We start from the raw sequence: 15,427 nt of genomic DNA, 5'->3' as shown, positions 1-15,427 counted from the left end.
TTTAAATGTATTTATCCATAGGAATATCACGTCAGTTTGACAAAGATCTTTAAGTGAATCAAGTATTTTTGCATCAACAGTAAATTGTGATAGAAAGTACAAAAAGACCTAAGAGAAACATTTGAAAATCATGACTATTTTACAAAAGAAAACATGCTCAAAAAAAAAAATTTTTTTTCACAAATTTCTTCCATAATTTAAAAAATAATATTATTTTAGCCTTATTTTTAAGAAGTAAGCTTATTTTCATGCCTGGAACGATCACAGTTCTAACCTGAAATCCCATTGGCCTAAAGGACTTCAGGTTAGTTAATTGAGCTTAAAAGTTATGAAAGAGCCATTATTGTTACAAATGAAGCTTTGTAAAAAAAACAATTTTAAGATAAGAAATCTTGCAAAGAGGCCACTTTAACAATTTATATAATTTTATGACCAGGCCACAAAGTAGACAATTTGTACCTGGATCAGTCCATGATGAATGATGATTAAGTAGGTCAGGAAGACGTCACGTCTTGACATCAGGAATTCCCAGATGAAGGACATCTCTCACTCCTTGGTAGACAATTTCCAAACACTCTATACGAGGGAGGAGATTCTGGAAGACGGGAATGACTCCTTCCACCTGTAGGGGATCATGAAGCAGGACGGATAGATAGAACAGCACACGATGCATGAAGATTCCTTCTATGAGAACAACATCCTGGATACGTCTGGCAGGTATAAGGCGAGATGCCCTTCTCCCAGTCACGAAGGTCGTCGTCAGTTGCAGGCCCAGAGACGCCATCACCAGCAAGGACTCCTCTTTGACCTTGAAGTGCAACTTCAGGATCAGAAGGAGGCAGAGGAAAAGCAGGAATACCCCAAGGAAACTTGCATTGACATTGTAGAATTCGCAGTAGAATGCGAGGCTGCTGAAGAGGAACATGAGCAAGAGCCAGCGCCTGAAGCTGAAGGCCTCTCGGGAAAAGACATACTCTCGAACCGAATGGCGTCCACCACCTATACAGCTGAACTCCAGAACCTGTCCGTATGGGTCCCACGTCTTACGGACTTTTTCCCGTTGCCACGCCATGTCCTCTCTCAGCAAAGGTCCCTCATCCTATTTTTTAACAGATGGAGAAGAAAAAAATGAAGTCACAGGAATGCCTATCAAGTGTTCTTAGAGGTGATAAAAGAATTTCAGAACCAAGATATTTGTTTCAAAACTGTAAACATATTGTATTACAGGTGACTTATAATGAATGGAACTTCTTTTTATTCTTGTAAAAAAAGTTTGAAAATCCTTTGCATTAGGAGTTCAGGGTGGCGACAGGAACTGTGAAAAAAAGTTCCCTGACTTTTCCCTGATTTCCCTGATTAAGTTCACCAAATTTCCCTGATTTACGTTACCAATGATAATGGTTTTCTTTCTTTGCTCTACTTGAAATCCAATGTATGTTTGTATAAAATGCAGTATTTTAAACGTTTTAAGTTGTGTAACGTTATTGAACTAAAGATATATTTTTAAAAGATGCTACTTTTTTTAATAAAATGGTTAAAAGAAACAAATATATCAAGTCAATTTTTTCCGGAAAAAACCCCCTACAAAACAGCATATTAAATTTTTCGACATGGAAAGATTACAGGAAATTTTAAAAAAAAATCATACTTTACTTCCAGAAACCACTTAGCATAAGAATTTTAAGAAACTTAAAATTACTCTTAAAAACATATGTGTATTTATGACAGAACTAAAAAGTAATTGAAATTTTTTTGAACTAAGTTTTCAAACAGTATAATAATTGTTGCAAGATTAACAAGTAATAGTGAAAGAATAGAAGTAATGTAGTTATTCTTATATAACTAATTGACATATTTATGCAAAACAGATGAAACCGTTTGACATCCATTCATAGGGAGCTTTTCTCTAATCAAGAACATAGGTTTTAATGAATGAATACAGCATTTTAGCAATAAAAAATAAAGATATTTACTTAAGTACACAAGTTAACTCTATTTCAAATTATTTCAGTATGTAACGAAATAAATCTTAGATTGCTTTTGTAACAAACAACCTTGAAATGCAAGAAAAAAAAAGCAATTAGTTAATTTCAAAATACATAAAAGAAGAATAAAACTTGGTTATAAAATTAAAGAATCACTTAAGTCTGAAGAAAAGAAAACCTTTATAATCAGAGGTGACAACAAATAGTATAACAGCAAAAAACAAAGTTTTTTTTATTGAAAGTTCAATTTTAGCAATTAAATTAAAAACAAGAAGTAATAACTTTTAAACTTTTATAGTATTAATTCAAAAACCAAAGATTTCTTCTTGAAATCAAGATTACAGTACGCTAATTACCAGGGGCGGACTGGCCCCTTTTGTTGACTTTTTTTTGTTTTTCGGATATTTTTAAGATGTATCATGCTTTTTTCTTCTTTCTCTGATTTTTACTGGGAAAGTAGGCTAAAAATGGAGTTTGGTAAATTTGTTCCCTAAGATCTCAGAAACTACCCGGCAGATTTGGCTAAAACTTTCACCGTTTGTTCAGTTTGGTACTGGGAAGGTTTATAGACCAGTTCGAAAAAAATCCGATTGATAGTTCCCTTTTTATTCCAATTTTAGTCCCAATTTTCGCATAAATGCCCTAATATGGAGGCGGAAAAAAACGTGCACATATTAACATTATATGTCCATCAAAAGCGCCAATTTTTCTGCCGAAGATAGCATCTGTTCGAAGTTTCTAAGTTGTATAAAAAACGAGTTATGAGCTTTTTTGTTCCCTGTTCAAAGGCTTTCACCAACCCAAGTCATTATTTAGTGTGTCATCTCAACTCCCAAGCATTGTTGTATTGTTGAATATTTTTGCGCTTCGTTTGACTTTTTGAGGCTTTTCTCAAGTCAAATCTTAAAGTAACGTTTTTCCACATGATTGGCTAAAAATAAATGGATTTGGCTGATCATTTTACTTTTAAACGGAACTTATTTAGTTAATGGTTTATTATTATTATTTATGCTTATTCGACACTTGCTCACTATATCCAACCAACCAGCAGAAGTATCGCCAGAATTTTTTCAGAAAGATTTCAGTAGCTGATGCATTTGGCAGTTTTTTCCACTGTCGCTGTTTTTGAGCCCAAAGACTATGTAATAATGTTTCTCGGCTTTCACCATATAAACAAAATATCGCCAATCAAAGATACTTAAAAAAAAATACTGTGTAAAATAATTCAACAACTAAATTAGGCAAATCCATAAACCGCACAAAAACTTCCATTAATTTTTCTTTTTGCACGATTTCAAACAATCGCCAAATTTTACTTCTTATTTTTGAAACATTTCGGATGAAACCGTTTAGCGCCATTTTTTTTTTTTACCAAAAGTATCTCAGCATCTGGCAACAATATTTCTATAATAAAAATTAGTAAGGAGGGGGAGTATTATCGAAAGTGTCCCAAAATGATTCTCGCAAATTTGATAAGATTTTAAACCACATCAAGTGCTCACAAAAATTGAAATTTCCCAAAATAACTAAAGCAAGTGTAAGGGGAACACGGGAGGCTACATTTTTTAAAACAGTTCGTACATCAATAGCCATACAGAGAAGGTTTTAGATTTAAAAAAATAAGTACTGACAGATAAATCTTTTTAAACATGTAAAGTTTAACTTCATATTTCGGAAATTCTTCAAATTTGTATATGCTTAAATGTCGTGCTTTCGTTTCTAATTGAATACTATTTTGTTCTTTATACTTATTGCTATTTTAGTTTAATGAGTAAGGAAGAAGCTCGATTTTTAATCACGTCAAAAAGGTTTGTTTTAAATTCTTTCGCTTAAAACAGAAAACAAGGGCAAGAAACGATTGTTTCTCATAATTATTACTGACCCAGGCAACGCCGGGTATTTTTGCTAGTATATATATATTTGTTTACATTTTTTTTAAATTTATTTTATTTTTTGGTGCGAATTCCTCATTTTTTTAATTTATTTTACTTTTTTGCGCTAACATGTGTACCATCGGTTTCTTTCTTTCTATTTTTTTAATTTATTATTTATTTATTTATTCATTTATTTATTTATTTGCACCCTTTTTTTTTCCCCCTTTGGAGGCCAAGGTTGGCGCCCTCTTGCGGGATCCAGTCCGCCCCTGCTAATTACTTCGAGACAATGGAATAAAGGCAAAGAAGCTAAGGCATTAATGAAGGCTTTCTCTTTCCCTGTATGGTTGTTTATTTTACGTAGCATTGAAAGCGTAGAAGGAAATTTCAAGCTAGGTAAAATAAACAACCTAACAGACACAGAAGCAATCTTAGGAAGTTCATCCTGTGGTTAATAAGTAAGATTCAATACTTTAACGTTGAAGAAAATAGATGCACAAATATGCGGCAGTGTATAATCGCACCTCATTAGTTTTACTTTTTTTTTTTTTTTTTTTTGAACAGATAATTGGCGGAAAATGCGCAGGGAGTTAGAGAACTTAATTTTGTAAAGCAAAAAAAAAAAAAACATTTCTTTATAAAACCATTTTTTTTTTTTTCAAAATTCCCTGACTTTTCCCTTATTAATAAAGTTCCCTGACTTTTCACTGACCCCTCTGATTTCCCTGATCTGTCGCCATCTTGGAGTTCCTAGTGACTAACATGAATTTGCAGGGTGCCCCAAAGGGAGGTAACTATGAGTAATCTCTCAAAAAAAATTCTAATTCGGCAAATTTTGTCTGAAAATTGGATAAATTTGGAGGCAATAGGTTTATTTTTTTAACTTTAATGAGTCATGTCTTTTCTTAGTAGATGCAGGTATCATACATGCATGCTTGAATAGAAGAATTCCGAGGGTTTTTTTTTTTTTGTTTTTGTTTTTTTTTTCAATAAACTGAGATTACATACACCCTCCTTATTTAAAAATTAGACTACTAGATACTTTTGTGATAACCAAAAATTTTTCACACTATTTTCACCACTTTTTGCTAATTTCACCTTTTTTTGAAGAAATTTTGATGGGCTCTTAAAATGTGTCAGAAATTATTTTTTAAAGTTACCTCTATGATTAAGTTTACACCATCAATTTCTAACATAAGAATTTCTTACAATGAAAATAAAAAAATGAGTAAATATTCCACATATTATCAAAACAATGATGTTGCCTGTAAGATAAACAAAAATTTCATGTCACAAAACAAGATATTAGCAGGACTTTCATATACCAAAATGACACAAAAATGGCAGATTTCTTGTTACGGTTGGGCACAAAAGAAAACAACAAATTTTACACCGAAGAATTTTAAACATCTCAAATTGCATTTTTCATTTTCTTAAAATTGAGAGTCCCAACAAAAAATTTTCCTTTTTACCATGGCCATGAATTTTTGCAGAAATTTACAAACGATTGACAGTCCCACTGAAGCACAGTCACACAGGCAAACATCGTAGATGAATTCGGTTCCTGTTGGCAGTCCACACAGCATTCAGCTAAAAGACAGTCCACAATGACTGAAAAAAGAAAACTTACAGATAGGCTAGAAGTGGATTTGTCACTAGATGAAATAATTTTAAAAAAAAATCCTCGCCAGGAAAAGAGGACGGGCATCATTGCAGTGTCAGTGTCACACTGACCAGAGCACCAATTCAGGAATCCACCAAGGAGGTAGGATGGCATCAGGCAACAGGACGGGATCACTGTTGATCAGGCAGAGATCCACCATCAGCCAGACGAAGGAACTAGGAGCCAGCAGGAACACGTCCACCACATCCCAGGACGTCAACCAGGAGACACCATCATCATCACCAGGCAAGGAGCAGGATAGTTATGCATGAGCGTAGGCCAGAGAAGAACAGGACCGGACATCACGGGTCATCTTACTTCCTATGTCGAAGATCATATCTGTGTTGGATCTGTGGGCTCACATGAGCATAAGAAGAACCTGGCTGTTGTCTGAAATTGACAGGAACATCATTATTATCATTATATGAATTTAAATTTTGGCCCGGAAAAGCAGCAGGTTTCGAGTAAAAAGAAGATTTTTGATGTGGCTGGGAAATTAGATGAGGGGCACGAGGAGGTACTAGAAGAAGTCTATCTATGTGGACCTTGAATTTATGTGCATCAGGTCTATCCATCAATTGAATTAAGGCCACGACATTCGAATACATTTTTAGGATGACATATGGACCACCATACGAGGGCTTGAGCTTGTCCTTCGATTTAAGATATATAACATCACCAGCTTTAAAATTTCGTAATTTGGCCCTAGGTGCTTGTCTCTCATTCTGACGTCTTCTCTTATCCAGGGTGTTTTGATACGCTTGATTATATATGATCTGAAGTTCAGCCATCATTTTGTGGAGTTCGAAAGCAGTATTCAAAGAAAATTCAATATTTGCGTCAACTGTATCCGTCAAAAGAGATAAATTTCGACCAAAATGAAGAAGATTAGGGGGGTATTCGGTTGTGGAGTGTTTAGTGGCATTATAAATGGCTTTATGAATGGCTACGGCATATTCAAACGATTGATTTTGAGCAAGCAATGCATGAATGGAAGATTTGAGAGACGAATTGATGCGTTCACTTAGCGTGTTGGCCTTTGGATTTGAAGAACAAGTGTGTCTCAACTGAATTCGAAAAGTATTGTTGAAAGCTTCAAAGACTTCAGCAGTAAATTGTGGACCAAGATCAGCAAGAATCATTTCAGGTCTGCCGAACGTAGTGATATATTGAAATATCTTTTTTATGACACAATTGGCAGAAGTATTTTCCAGGATGTAAAGTTCAATGTGTCTTGAAAAGGCGTCAATAACAGTAAGTATGGTCTTGCCATTGCTGAATGGTCCAACCAAATCGATTGTGATTAATTTTCCAGGAGAATCCGGAGTCTCAGGGGGCTGAAAAGGAGCATTGGGAATTCTATGATGCTTTGCCTTCACACAGATTTGACAGCTTGCAACATAATTGATCACATCTACAGACATATTTTCCCAATAAAATTTCTTTTCCAGAATTTGGTAGGTTTTTGCAACACCAAAATGAGTTAAATGAGCAATTGAAAGAACTTTTGACTTCAGTCCTTGGGGCACAACCATTTTCAAATTCACTTCAGAATCTTCAGTAATGGGTTTTTTTGAAAAGAGAAGAATTTTCATTTCGGGATGAATACAATATTGTTTCCATTTTTCCAAATTTTTCTTATTCAAGATATCATTGTAAATTTTGGACAACTTCGGGTCCAGTGAAGTTTCACGCAACAATGTCTCAGCAGAAACTTCCAACTCAGAATCAGGAGTGCTTTCAACATTGGCTTCAAGACTTTGTTCAATACAAGATGACTCACCAGACGAAGAAAGATGATGAATATTTTTTCCAAAATTATAATTGCCTTGAAAGGGATTTTCAAAACTTGATAGACCAGCTTGTTCAGGTGACACATGAATGATATCAGGCATTTTGACTTCTTCATCAGGAGATAAATCAATGACAGGAATTATTTCAGAAGTATTCAATATATTAGGATCATTTTCCACATCTTTTTGAATGCACGGGGTTCTACTAATATAATCCGAGAGGCGATTTTCCTTTCCAGGAATGTGAACGAATTTGAATTGATATTCACTGATGCCTAGAAGCCAACGAGTAGTAAGTGAAGCCGGAGATGACGTTTTTCTATAAAATTCGAGTGGGGCACTGTCAGACAAAATATAAAAAAAACGATTGTAAAGAATAGACTTGAATGCATGAATAGATTTCACAATTGCCATTAGCTCTGTCTTGATGGCCGGATACCTTTTTTCACTGTCAGACAAAGTCTTCGAAAAGTATGAAACTGGTTTCAACATACCCTCGACTTTCTGCATGAGTACACCAGCTACAGCAACAACACTTGCATCAGTATTCAGATAGAAATCCTTTTCCCAATTAGGTTGGGTCAAAAAGGGTTCCTTGAAAAAAATGTTCTGCAACTCTTGAAAAGCAGATTTACATTCCTCAGTCCACTCAAAAGAAGTCTTCGGATGTGTTAGACGATTTAAAAAGTGTACCAAGTCAGCATATTTAGGTATTAGATTCCGATAAAATGCACAAAGTCCCAAAAATCTTTTTAACTGGCGTTTGGTAGTAGGCACAGGAAAAGCAACAATCTTTGAGATGTTCGCTTGAATGGGTTTCACCCTCTGTGCCGAAATTTCAAATCCCAAATAATTGATAGATGATTTGAATATGTCACATTTCTTAGCAGATAAGGTCAAATTGAATTTTGTTAATACCGAGAAGAGTTTTCCTAGTTTTCCCACCATTTCTTCAAAGGAATTGGAACATACGACAAAATCATCCAAATAGGCAAAGATTCCTGGTTCGTTGACCTCTTCCAACACAGAATCCACGAGATTCTGGAAAATCGAACTTGCAGTCCGACATCCGAAACACAATCTGGTAAACTTAAAAGTTCCAAACGGAGTTATAAACGAGAATCTGTCTCGATATTCTTCTGGCATATGTACCTGATGATATGCACTTTGCAAATCCAGACACGAAAAATAACGATATTGAGAGATGGCACTGATGATTGCTTGAATTTTTGGCAAAGGGTAGCTAGCATGACAAATTAATGAGTTCACTAAACGAAGATCCAATGCCAATCTGAACTTTGAAGGTTTGCTTCCTTCCTCCCCTTTTTTACGTACAACAACATAGGACTCGCCCATTCAGAATTCTCTCGAATCACTAAGCCAGCTTCCTGAAGTTGAGTAATTTGTTTCAACGCTTCATCTTGCATACTCTGAGGCAGCGGAAAAGGTAAGGTACGTATCGGATAATCATGTAGAAAACTGAACTTGACCGGTACTCTATCAGTATGCCCAATAGCTTTTAATGAAGATGAAAAGCATTTGAAATTCTCCTCAAGCAATGACGACATTTTCACGGACTGTTCAGAGGACAAATGATCTAGTTTAAAGTCATTGATATCAAATTCTTCTTTTCTTAACTTAATTATTTCTTCAGAAGCTTGAATAAAATTAGAATAATGACTTTCACATAGAGATTCGGTTTCTTGAATTTGTTCAATTGGGTCAACGACTCCCATTTTAGTACCCTTATTAAAATGAACTTTTTCAGATGAGACATTTTTAAGTAACACAAAGAAGGTGTTCTTCTTGCCAGTTGATCCAGAATGACACGAATCATCCACAGAAGCAAATTTTACAATACTGGGGTCAGACACAATATTTGGATTGCAAAAGGATGGAGAAAACAACAATTCTTCATCAACAATATCAATGTTCGAGTTAGTATGCACTTCAGCATACACATAAGATTTAGCTTCCACCACAGTTTTTCTTGTCAAAAGGACATTAACAGTACACAGAGTATTTTCATTTCCACAATTTTTCTTTCTCGACTCCTCCACACAGAAATTTTCAGACGGATCAACACAATCAAATGATAATCGCCCAGCAAACATATTATCTGGCTCTGCATTTTTCACAGAATTCAAGTCCATGTCATTATCATAGAAAATGGGAACATTTTTCTCTTGAATTGTAATGCATTTACGTGAAGGGAAAATTTGGACATTATTTTTTGTCAGAAAATCCATCCCAAGAATGCCATGAAATGTAGACTCACTGTTGAGGTCAATTATAAATAATGTATTTTTGAAAAACAAATTTTCCAATTTGAAAGACAGTTCAACACATTGACGGAACTTTACAACAGAGTTTAAAGTGGAAATTGACACATGACGAGCAATATTTCTGTATGGGACCTTATTTTTTATCTTTTCAAAAACATCAGAAGCAACCAAAGAAATTGTAGAGCCCGTGTCTAGAAGAAAGTTCAAAATACAACCATTGATATTTACTTTGACAAGAGGCAGATGAGACGCCAAATTAGGGTCATTAGACTTTGCATTAGCAATTAAAAATTCAAACTCATTCAAAGACATCTGTCGAGGCTTTTCGATTTGATTAGGTCGTGCAAATTTCAAAGGACTCTGAGCAAATGATTTCACAGATTTTTGTTTCACAGGTGATGTCTGTGTGGCCGAATGAGTAGATAAAATAATACGCCCAGTCGATTTTTTTTTAGGAGACATTTGCTTACGAGGAACACAGTTCACATTTGGTGCATAATTTGGAATAACCGGTTGATCCACAAACCCCATGCCATTGATTGGGTTTCCCCGATGGGTATAAAATACAGACGAGTTAGCATTTTCCTTGCTTCGAGGTATAAAAACAGGAGCACACGAATTCAATTGAGAAATGGGTGGCACACAGAAATTAGATGGGCCGGCAAAAGACGAATGAGTGCCACAATGATTGCCTCGATTAGATAAATGACCAGCACTTTGAAAAGAATTATGCTTTGACGTAGCCAAATTATTGATTGACTGCTGCTGACAGTCCAGAGTGCCCTGACGAGTAGAATAATTATTCCAAGACGAAGATCTCTGCGGATCAAAAGAATAAGGAACAGACTCCGAATGTTGAACATATGGTTTGGCTTCAGAATTGACATGATGTATGTGCTGCCCATTATTTCTGTTATTTGCATCATGACGAGAATATCTCTGATTTTCAAAATAACGTTTGGGACCCGAATTTCCAAAACGAAAATTATTTGCACCTCTATTTTTCAGCTTAAAGCATTGATCGATAAGGTGACCCCTTTTTTTGCAGTATCTGCATATTCTTGAGAAAAGCGAATCAGACCTCGAGTAGTTTGTTCTTCTATTTTGTGAATTATAATATGATCTAAAATTCCCACGACGATTTTTCTCAAAACCCCTATGCGAAAAATTTTGATCGGTACATGTTTTCTGGCGCGAGCCACTTGGGCCAACATCCTCATGGGTTACATTGGTCAGAATGGGATTCTTTTCAGAACAAAATTTTAATTTTTCCTGTAGAACAGTTACTTGTTCCGAAAGCTTCTGAATTTGCACCGACTGAGATGCATTTTGAGAGAGCATTGACGCTTGAATGAACAATTCCTGAAGTTCATCAGCACGAGTTACAGCTTCGTCAAAAGAGTCAATTTTGGCCTCAAGTAATTTAATTCGAATATCTGGAGGGACCAATTCCAGTAATTTCTGTAATTTTATCTTGCTTAAAGCTTCTCCTTCCGGTAAATCAAAAACAGCTGATGAAATTCTTGAAATTCTATGCGCAAGATTTTTTATAGACTCCTTCGGCCTCATTGCAAGTTGATGGAAATCTGTCATACACAATTTGGTATCTTTTCTAAAAAAATCTTTTAATGCGTCAAGAATAAGCTTGTGGTCCTTAGCCTGTCTCAGAGTAGGAGATTCAATAAAAAACTGAAGTGCAGCATTTCTCAATTTACTTTTGATGAATGTAACTGCTTTGTCTCCTGACCAGTTATTAATTCTGACTATGTCCTCAATGGACTCACAAAAGAAATCTAAAGATGCCGGATCACCCTCAAATGGGTCAATATGAACCATAAAGGTTGAAGTACCTGCCGTGGAACCATTAGATGGAGATTTCGAATTTGCTGATACCGAATTTACAGAGTTTTGATTACGTTTAAGTGCCATATTGATGTAATGGGATAAATAAACACCACTTTTCAAATTCCAAATTCCTTCTCAAAAACATCAAACTCAAAAATGACTAAACTGTAATTAAATATCAAAGGTATTTTCTCAACAACTCTTAAATAATTTGTTCCAAAACATTCCTTCCACACAGAATCACTGAGGAGCATATAATATTTTACTTCAAAATTCATGTACCCCATGTGTAACATATTTAAATATGAGATTTCACTTGACATATAATATTACATTTCAACAAAACAAAAACAACTTTGTGTTTTACTCATGTATCAAAAGCACTTATTCACATCCATGTTGATGTGCAACAGGTGTGAAGTCAACAATTATTCTGATTCACAATGAAAATAATAGCCACTTAATTCAAAAATAAACACTCCACATCCCCCAAAAATTTGTATGCCATTCATAAATATAAAAGACAATGCTCAAAATCATTTTTCACATGCATTTGTCACCATAAATCGAAACTATGTTCTGATCGCATTAATCATCAAAGTTCTTGTGAACCAAAACAAAAAGTTCTTCGTCACAGCAAAACAAAAAAAATTTTCATTTCTCAATCACCGAGAACAGCTTTACCGCTGGGGCAGTACACACGGCACCAAGTGTGCTGATTTTTAAATTAATATTAAAAATATTTTTCTATTATTGAAGAAGTGGTGAGAATGATGGGAGGAGAAGAGAAAAATATTGGTCTTGGTGTTGAAGGTTGGTGACAAATACATGGATGTCATATTATGGTGTATGATATAAAGACTCATAGATAAATGATAACGAAGTTGTGTGTACTTATCGATACACGAACGGTTATTTGAAGAAGGCCGGATCGTGATTCCTCTCACATTCATGGCTGTAAAGGAGGTTTTCAGAAATGTCCTCACGGAGTATATTCTTGACGCTAGCATTCCGGGAAGAAGATAAAGACATTAAACTTGAAAAAGAAAGCAACTCATTTCCACAACACAATTTTCAAAAACTTCCCGAACAATTCCACCTGTCATGGTTGACCTCCCATTGCGTTGTCTCAACGATATGTCGCAAGAACCCAAGTCCGCGGTGATGAGAACAGTTTCTTTTTTTTTTTTAAATACCGTATGCACAACTACGGTAATGTGATAAGAATACCAGACTCAAACATGAGGAGTCAGAATTTTCATGAAAAAAACAATTTCTTTAATTTCAATTAATCTTCATAATCAAAACAAAACAGTGGCGTGTCTCACAATTCATATTCAGAAAATTAATACCAATCCTTCAGACGGAATATTTTCTTACCTCATAAAATTTACACTTCCAAATTCCTTTTCTTTTTTTTAAAAAAAAACAAGTGCCCGATTATATTCTTGCCAAAGCTAGAACTTCATACCAACGAAACCACACAGAAAATATACCCTATTTTTCGATATCAAACTTTCAGTTCTGGCCCCATATACATAGAAAATAAATTCAGATTACTAATGTTCTGGAAACGTGAGCACATAGCAAAGAGGCATTTCAAAATGCAAAACTTCAATTTCAACAACCAGTGATATTTCAGCATCATTAGCGAGTTTCCCAAAGATTTGGAGAACAAAACAAAATTCCAAGTTTACTTCAGATAATTACCGAAAATATTGCATGTTTCTTTTTTTTTTTTTTAACAACACATATCTTTATGTGTATATTCATTTGATTTCATCCTGAAGAATTACCGGCAAAGGCCCAAAGATTGTCAGATACATAATACTCGGAAGAACGATTTTATAGCAAACTTCTCAGTATATTCACCTTCAGCTGAGATTTCAGTGAATGAACCTATGAATTCCACAAATTTAACAATGGCCCTGTCGCCAATTGCTGGAATTAACAACTAGGAGAACCACTACTTTTCGCTTCTACTTCATTAGTTATTTTATCAATTATTGTCAATGTTTTTCCTTTGATTTATTTATTTTATGTATATTTATTTATTTTTTCTGCTTTTGTTTTCTCTTGCCTGTTTGTGTACAATCTTGCAGTCACCTGCTCTGTAATTACAACATCTCCCACCTTTGTTTAGACTTTTACTTTTTTTTTTTTTTTTTGTAAATTTTTCATTTCCTTACCAGTGCTAAAAAATGGCTGTGAACCAAGAGTTACAGTAGGAGGATTTAGTACAACTTTGCTATGAGGCATAAGGATTCTGTTGTGATTGTATGTGAGGTTGTACTTAGACTATGTTCTGGGAATGGGGTTGGTGGTTTTAAAAGGAAATTAAAAAGACACAGCATATTAGCTGTCAGTACTTACTATGTTTTATAATGTGTAGCAATGAACCATATACATAATAAACTTACAGTAAATTACTAACCTACAGTAATCATGAACTATATCGATAATAATTCAAAAATATAATACCTTTAAGTACTAATTGGCGTAAGTTATAGTAATTAAAATACAACAAATAAATGAAGAGTAATTATTTATAAAACTTTTTAAAAACATACATTTAGTTTAAAAGATGAATAATATCTAACATTTGTCTTGCAAAGATAATTAAATTTTCTACTCTTCATGCATTCAATGTCTTTAACTCGAAAATGTTGGCTATACCCATTTTACCCCGTGCAACTAAAAGTACTACAAAATTTTTGTAATATCACCTTGAGGAGTTAAGAAATTTAAGGAATACATCTTAACACTATTAATGGTTGTGATTTTCTCAATAACTCCTGGCTATAAATTTTCATCATATATGACAAAACACCAGTCACCCATTTCATATTCTTTATTTAATTGTGGAGACCCAGTATCTGGAGCAGAGCTGATTATAGAAACAATTTTTTGTTCACCGGCTTCTCTTGTGACACATGGCTGCAAATTTTTGCAGTGCATACAGAAACACGATCTCGGTCTTATTTCCACAAGTCCAATGTCATTTGTTGCTCGAAGTGCATGAATTTTTTGAGTGCCTTTGACAGTCTTAGCTGGTTCTCTGGTCACTTGTCGAGCATGATCGATTTCGGCTTTTTGAACTAAAATTACTGCCCGCTCAGTTTTAAATTTTTTTCCATTCTGCATCGATGTTGGCATTTCCTGGCAAATCTGGACAAAGTCTTCCGCTGACTGAATCAGGCAACCTGTATGGACAATTTGCCTATCAACCCATGTTTTGATTACTGCGCCTTCTGCATCAGAAGGCCCTTTTGCACGTCGAGAGCCAAAAAATGGTGTTCGTAGTCATGTTGAAAGGTTTGAGGGTATAGTGAATAATCAAAAAAAGCTTCACAACTTTTATATTGGCTGGCACATCCATCAGACCATCCAACATGACGCTTGATTTTTAGACTTCTTTTGGTTATAATATGGTTAACTACCTTGGTATGGAACACATCGGCTGCAAAATGATCATGTACCAAGTCAGATGTAACTAAAGTTACACCTTCCCCTATAACTTTCTGTGTTTGGGGATCTCGATAAAAACATACAGTAGGATGTAAAGTTATGCCCTTATTATCCCAATATGACGATTGAGGGTTTAACTGGTATTTGACTCGAAAATTTTCTGAAAAGTCTTCTACCGTTACCAGCCATTCGTCACATAAGTTATCGATCAGAGAATTAAATTGCTGCAACTGCCACATTGCATTAAACAAATGCATGCTAAAAGGTTGCAGTTCTTCACGTAATTCGCTCAGTAAAAGTTTTACATCTCCACATTTTTGCACTAAGTCCTTCACAATTTTAACTTCTTGGTTTGACTTATGTGACTCTGATGATTTCAGAACTAATCGTTCAGTTTTTTCATACCGATGCCACTTTGTTGGAACATTTGCACAACAGTTTTCAATTTTATCCAATAATTCGATGTTTTTTTTGTTTTTACAGTCGCCACACTCTCTTTCAGCACAAAGCAAAG

The 15,427-nt window shown here is 34.8% G+C and overlaps 1 protein-coding gene across 1 annotated transcript; it reads right to left on the bottom strand.

Moving 5' to 3' along the window:
• Nucleotides 1–262: 262 nt before the first annotated feature.
• Nucleotides 263–1,099, bottom strand: LOC129225143 (phosphatidylinositol N-acetylglucosaminyltransferase subunit H-like). Its single transcript, XM_054859704.1, has one exon. It carries the CDS (start codon nt 1,070–1,072, stop codon nt 506–508), a length of 567 nt encoding a protein of 188 aa, XP_054715679.1. The 5' UTR covers nt 1,073–1,099; the 3' UTR covers nt 263–505.
• Nucleotides 1,100–15,427: the final 14,328 nt, after the last annotated feature.

This window comes from Uloborus diversus, chromosome 6 (genome assembly GCF_026930045.1).
Source record: "Uloborus diversus isolate 005 chromosome 6, Udiv.v.3.1, whole genome shotgun sequence".
Classification (NCBI taxonomy): Eukaryota; Metazoa; Arthropoda; class Arachnida; order Araneae; family Uloboridae; genus Uloborus; species Uloborus diversus.
This window is presented reverse-complemented; position numbering and strand designations above follow the sequence as displayed.

Bases quoted from the DNA above. Each gene is read 5' to 3' on its own strand.
- LOC129225143 (XM_054859704.1), bottom strand. From the start codon at position 1,072: ATGGCGTGGCAACGGGAAAAAGTCCGTAAGACGTGGGACCCATACGGA.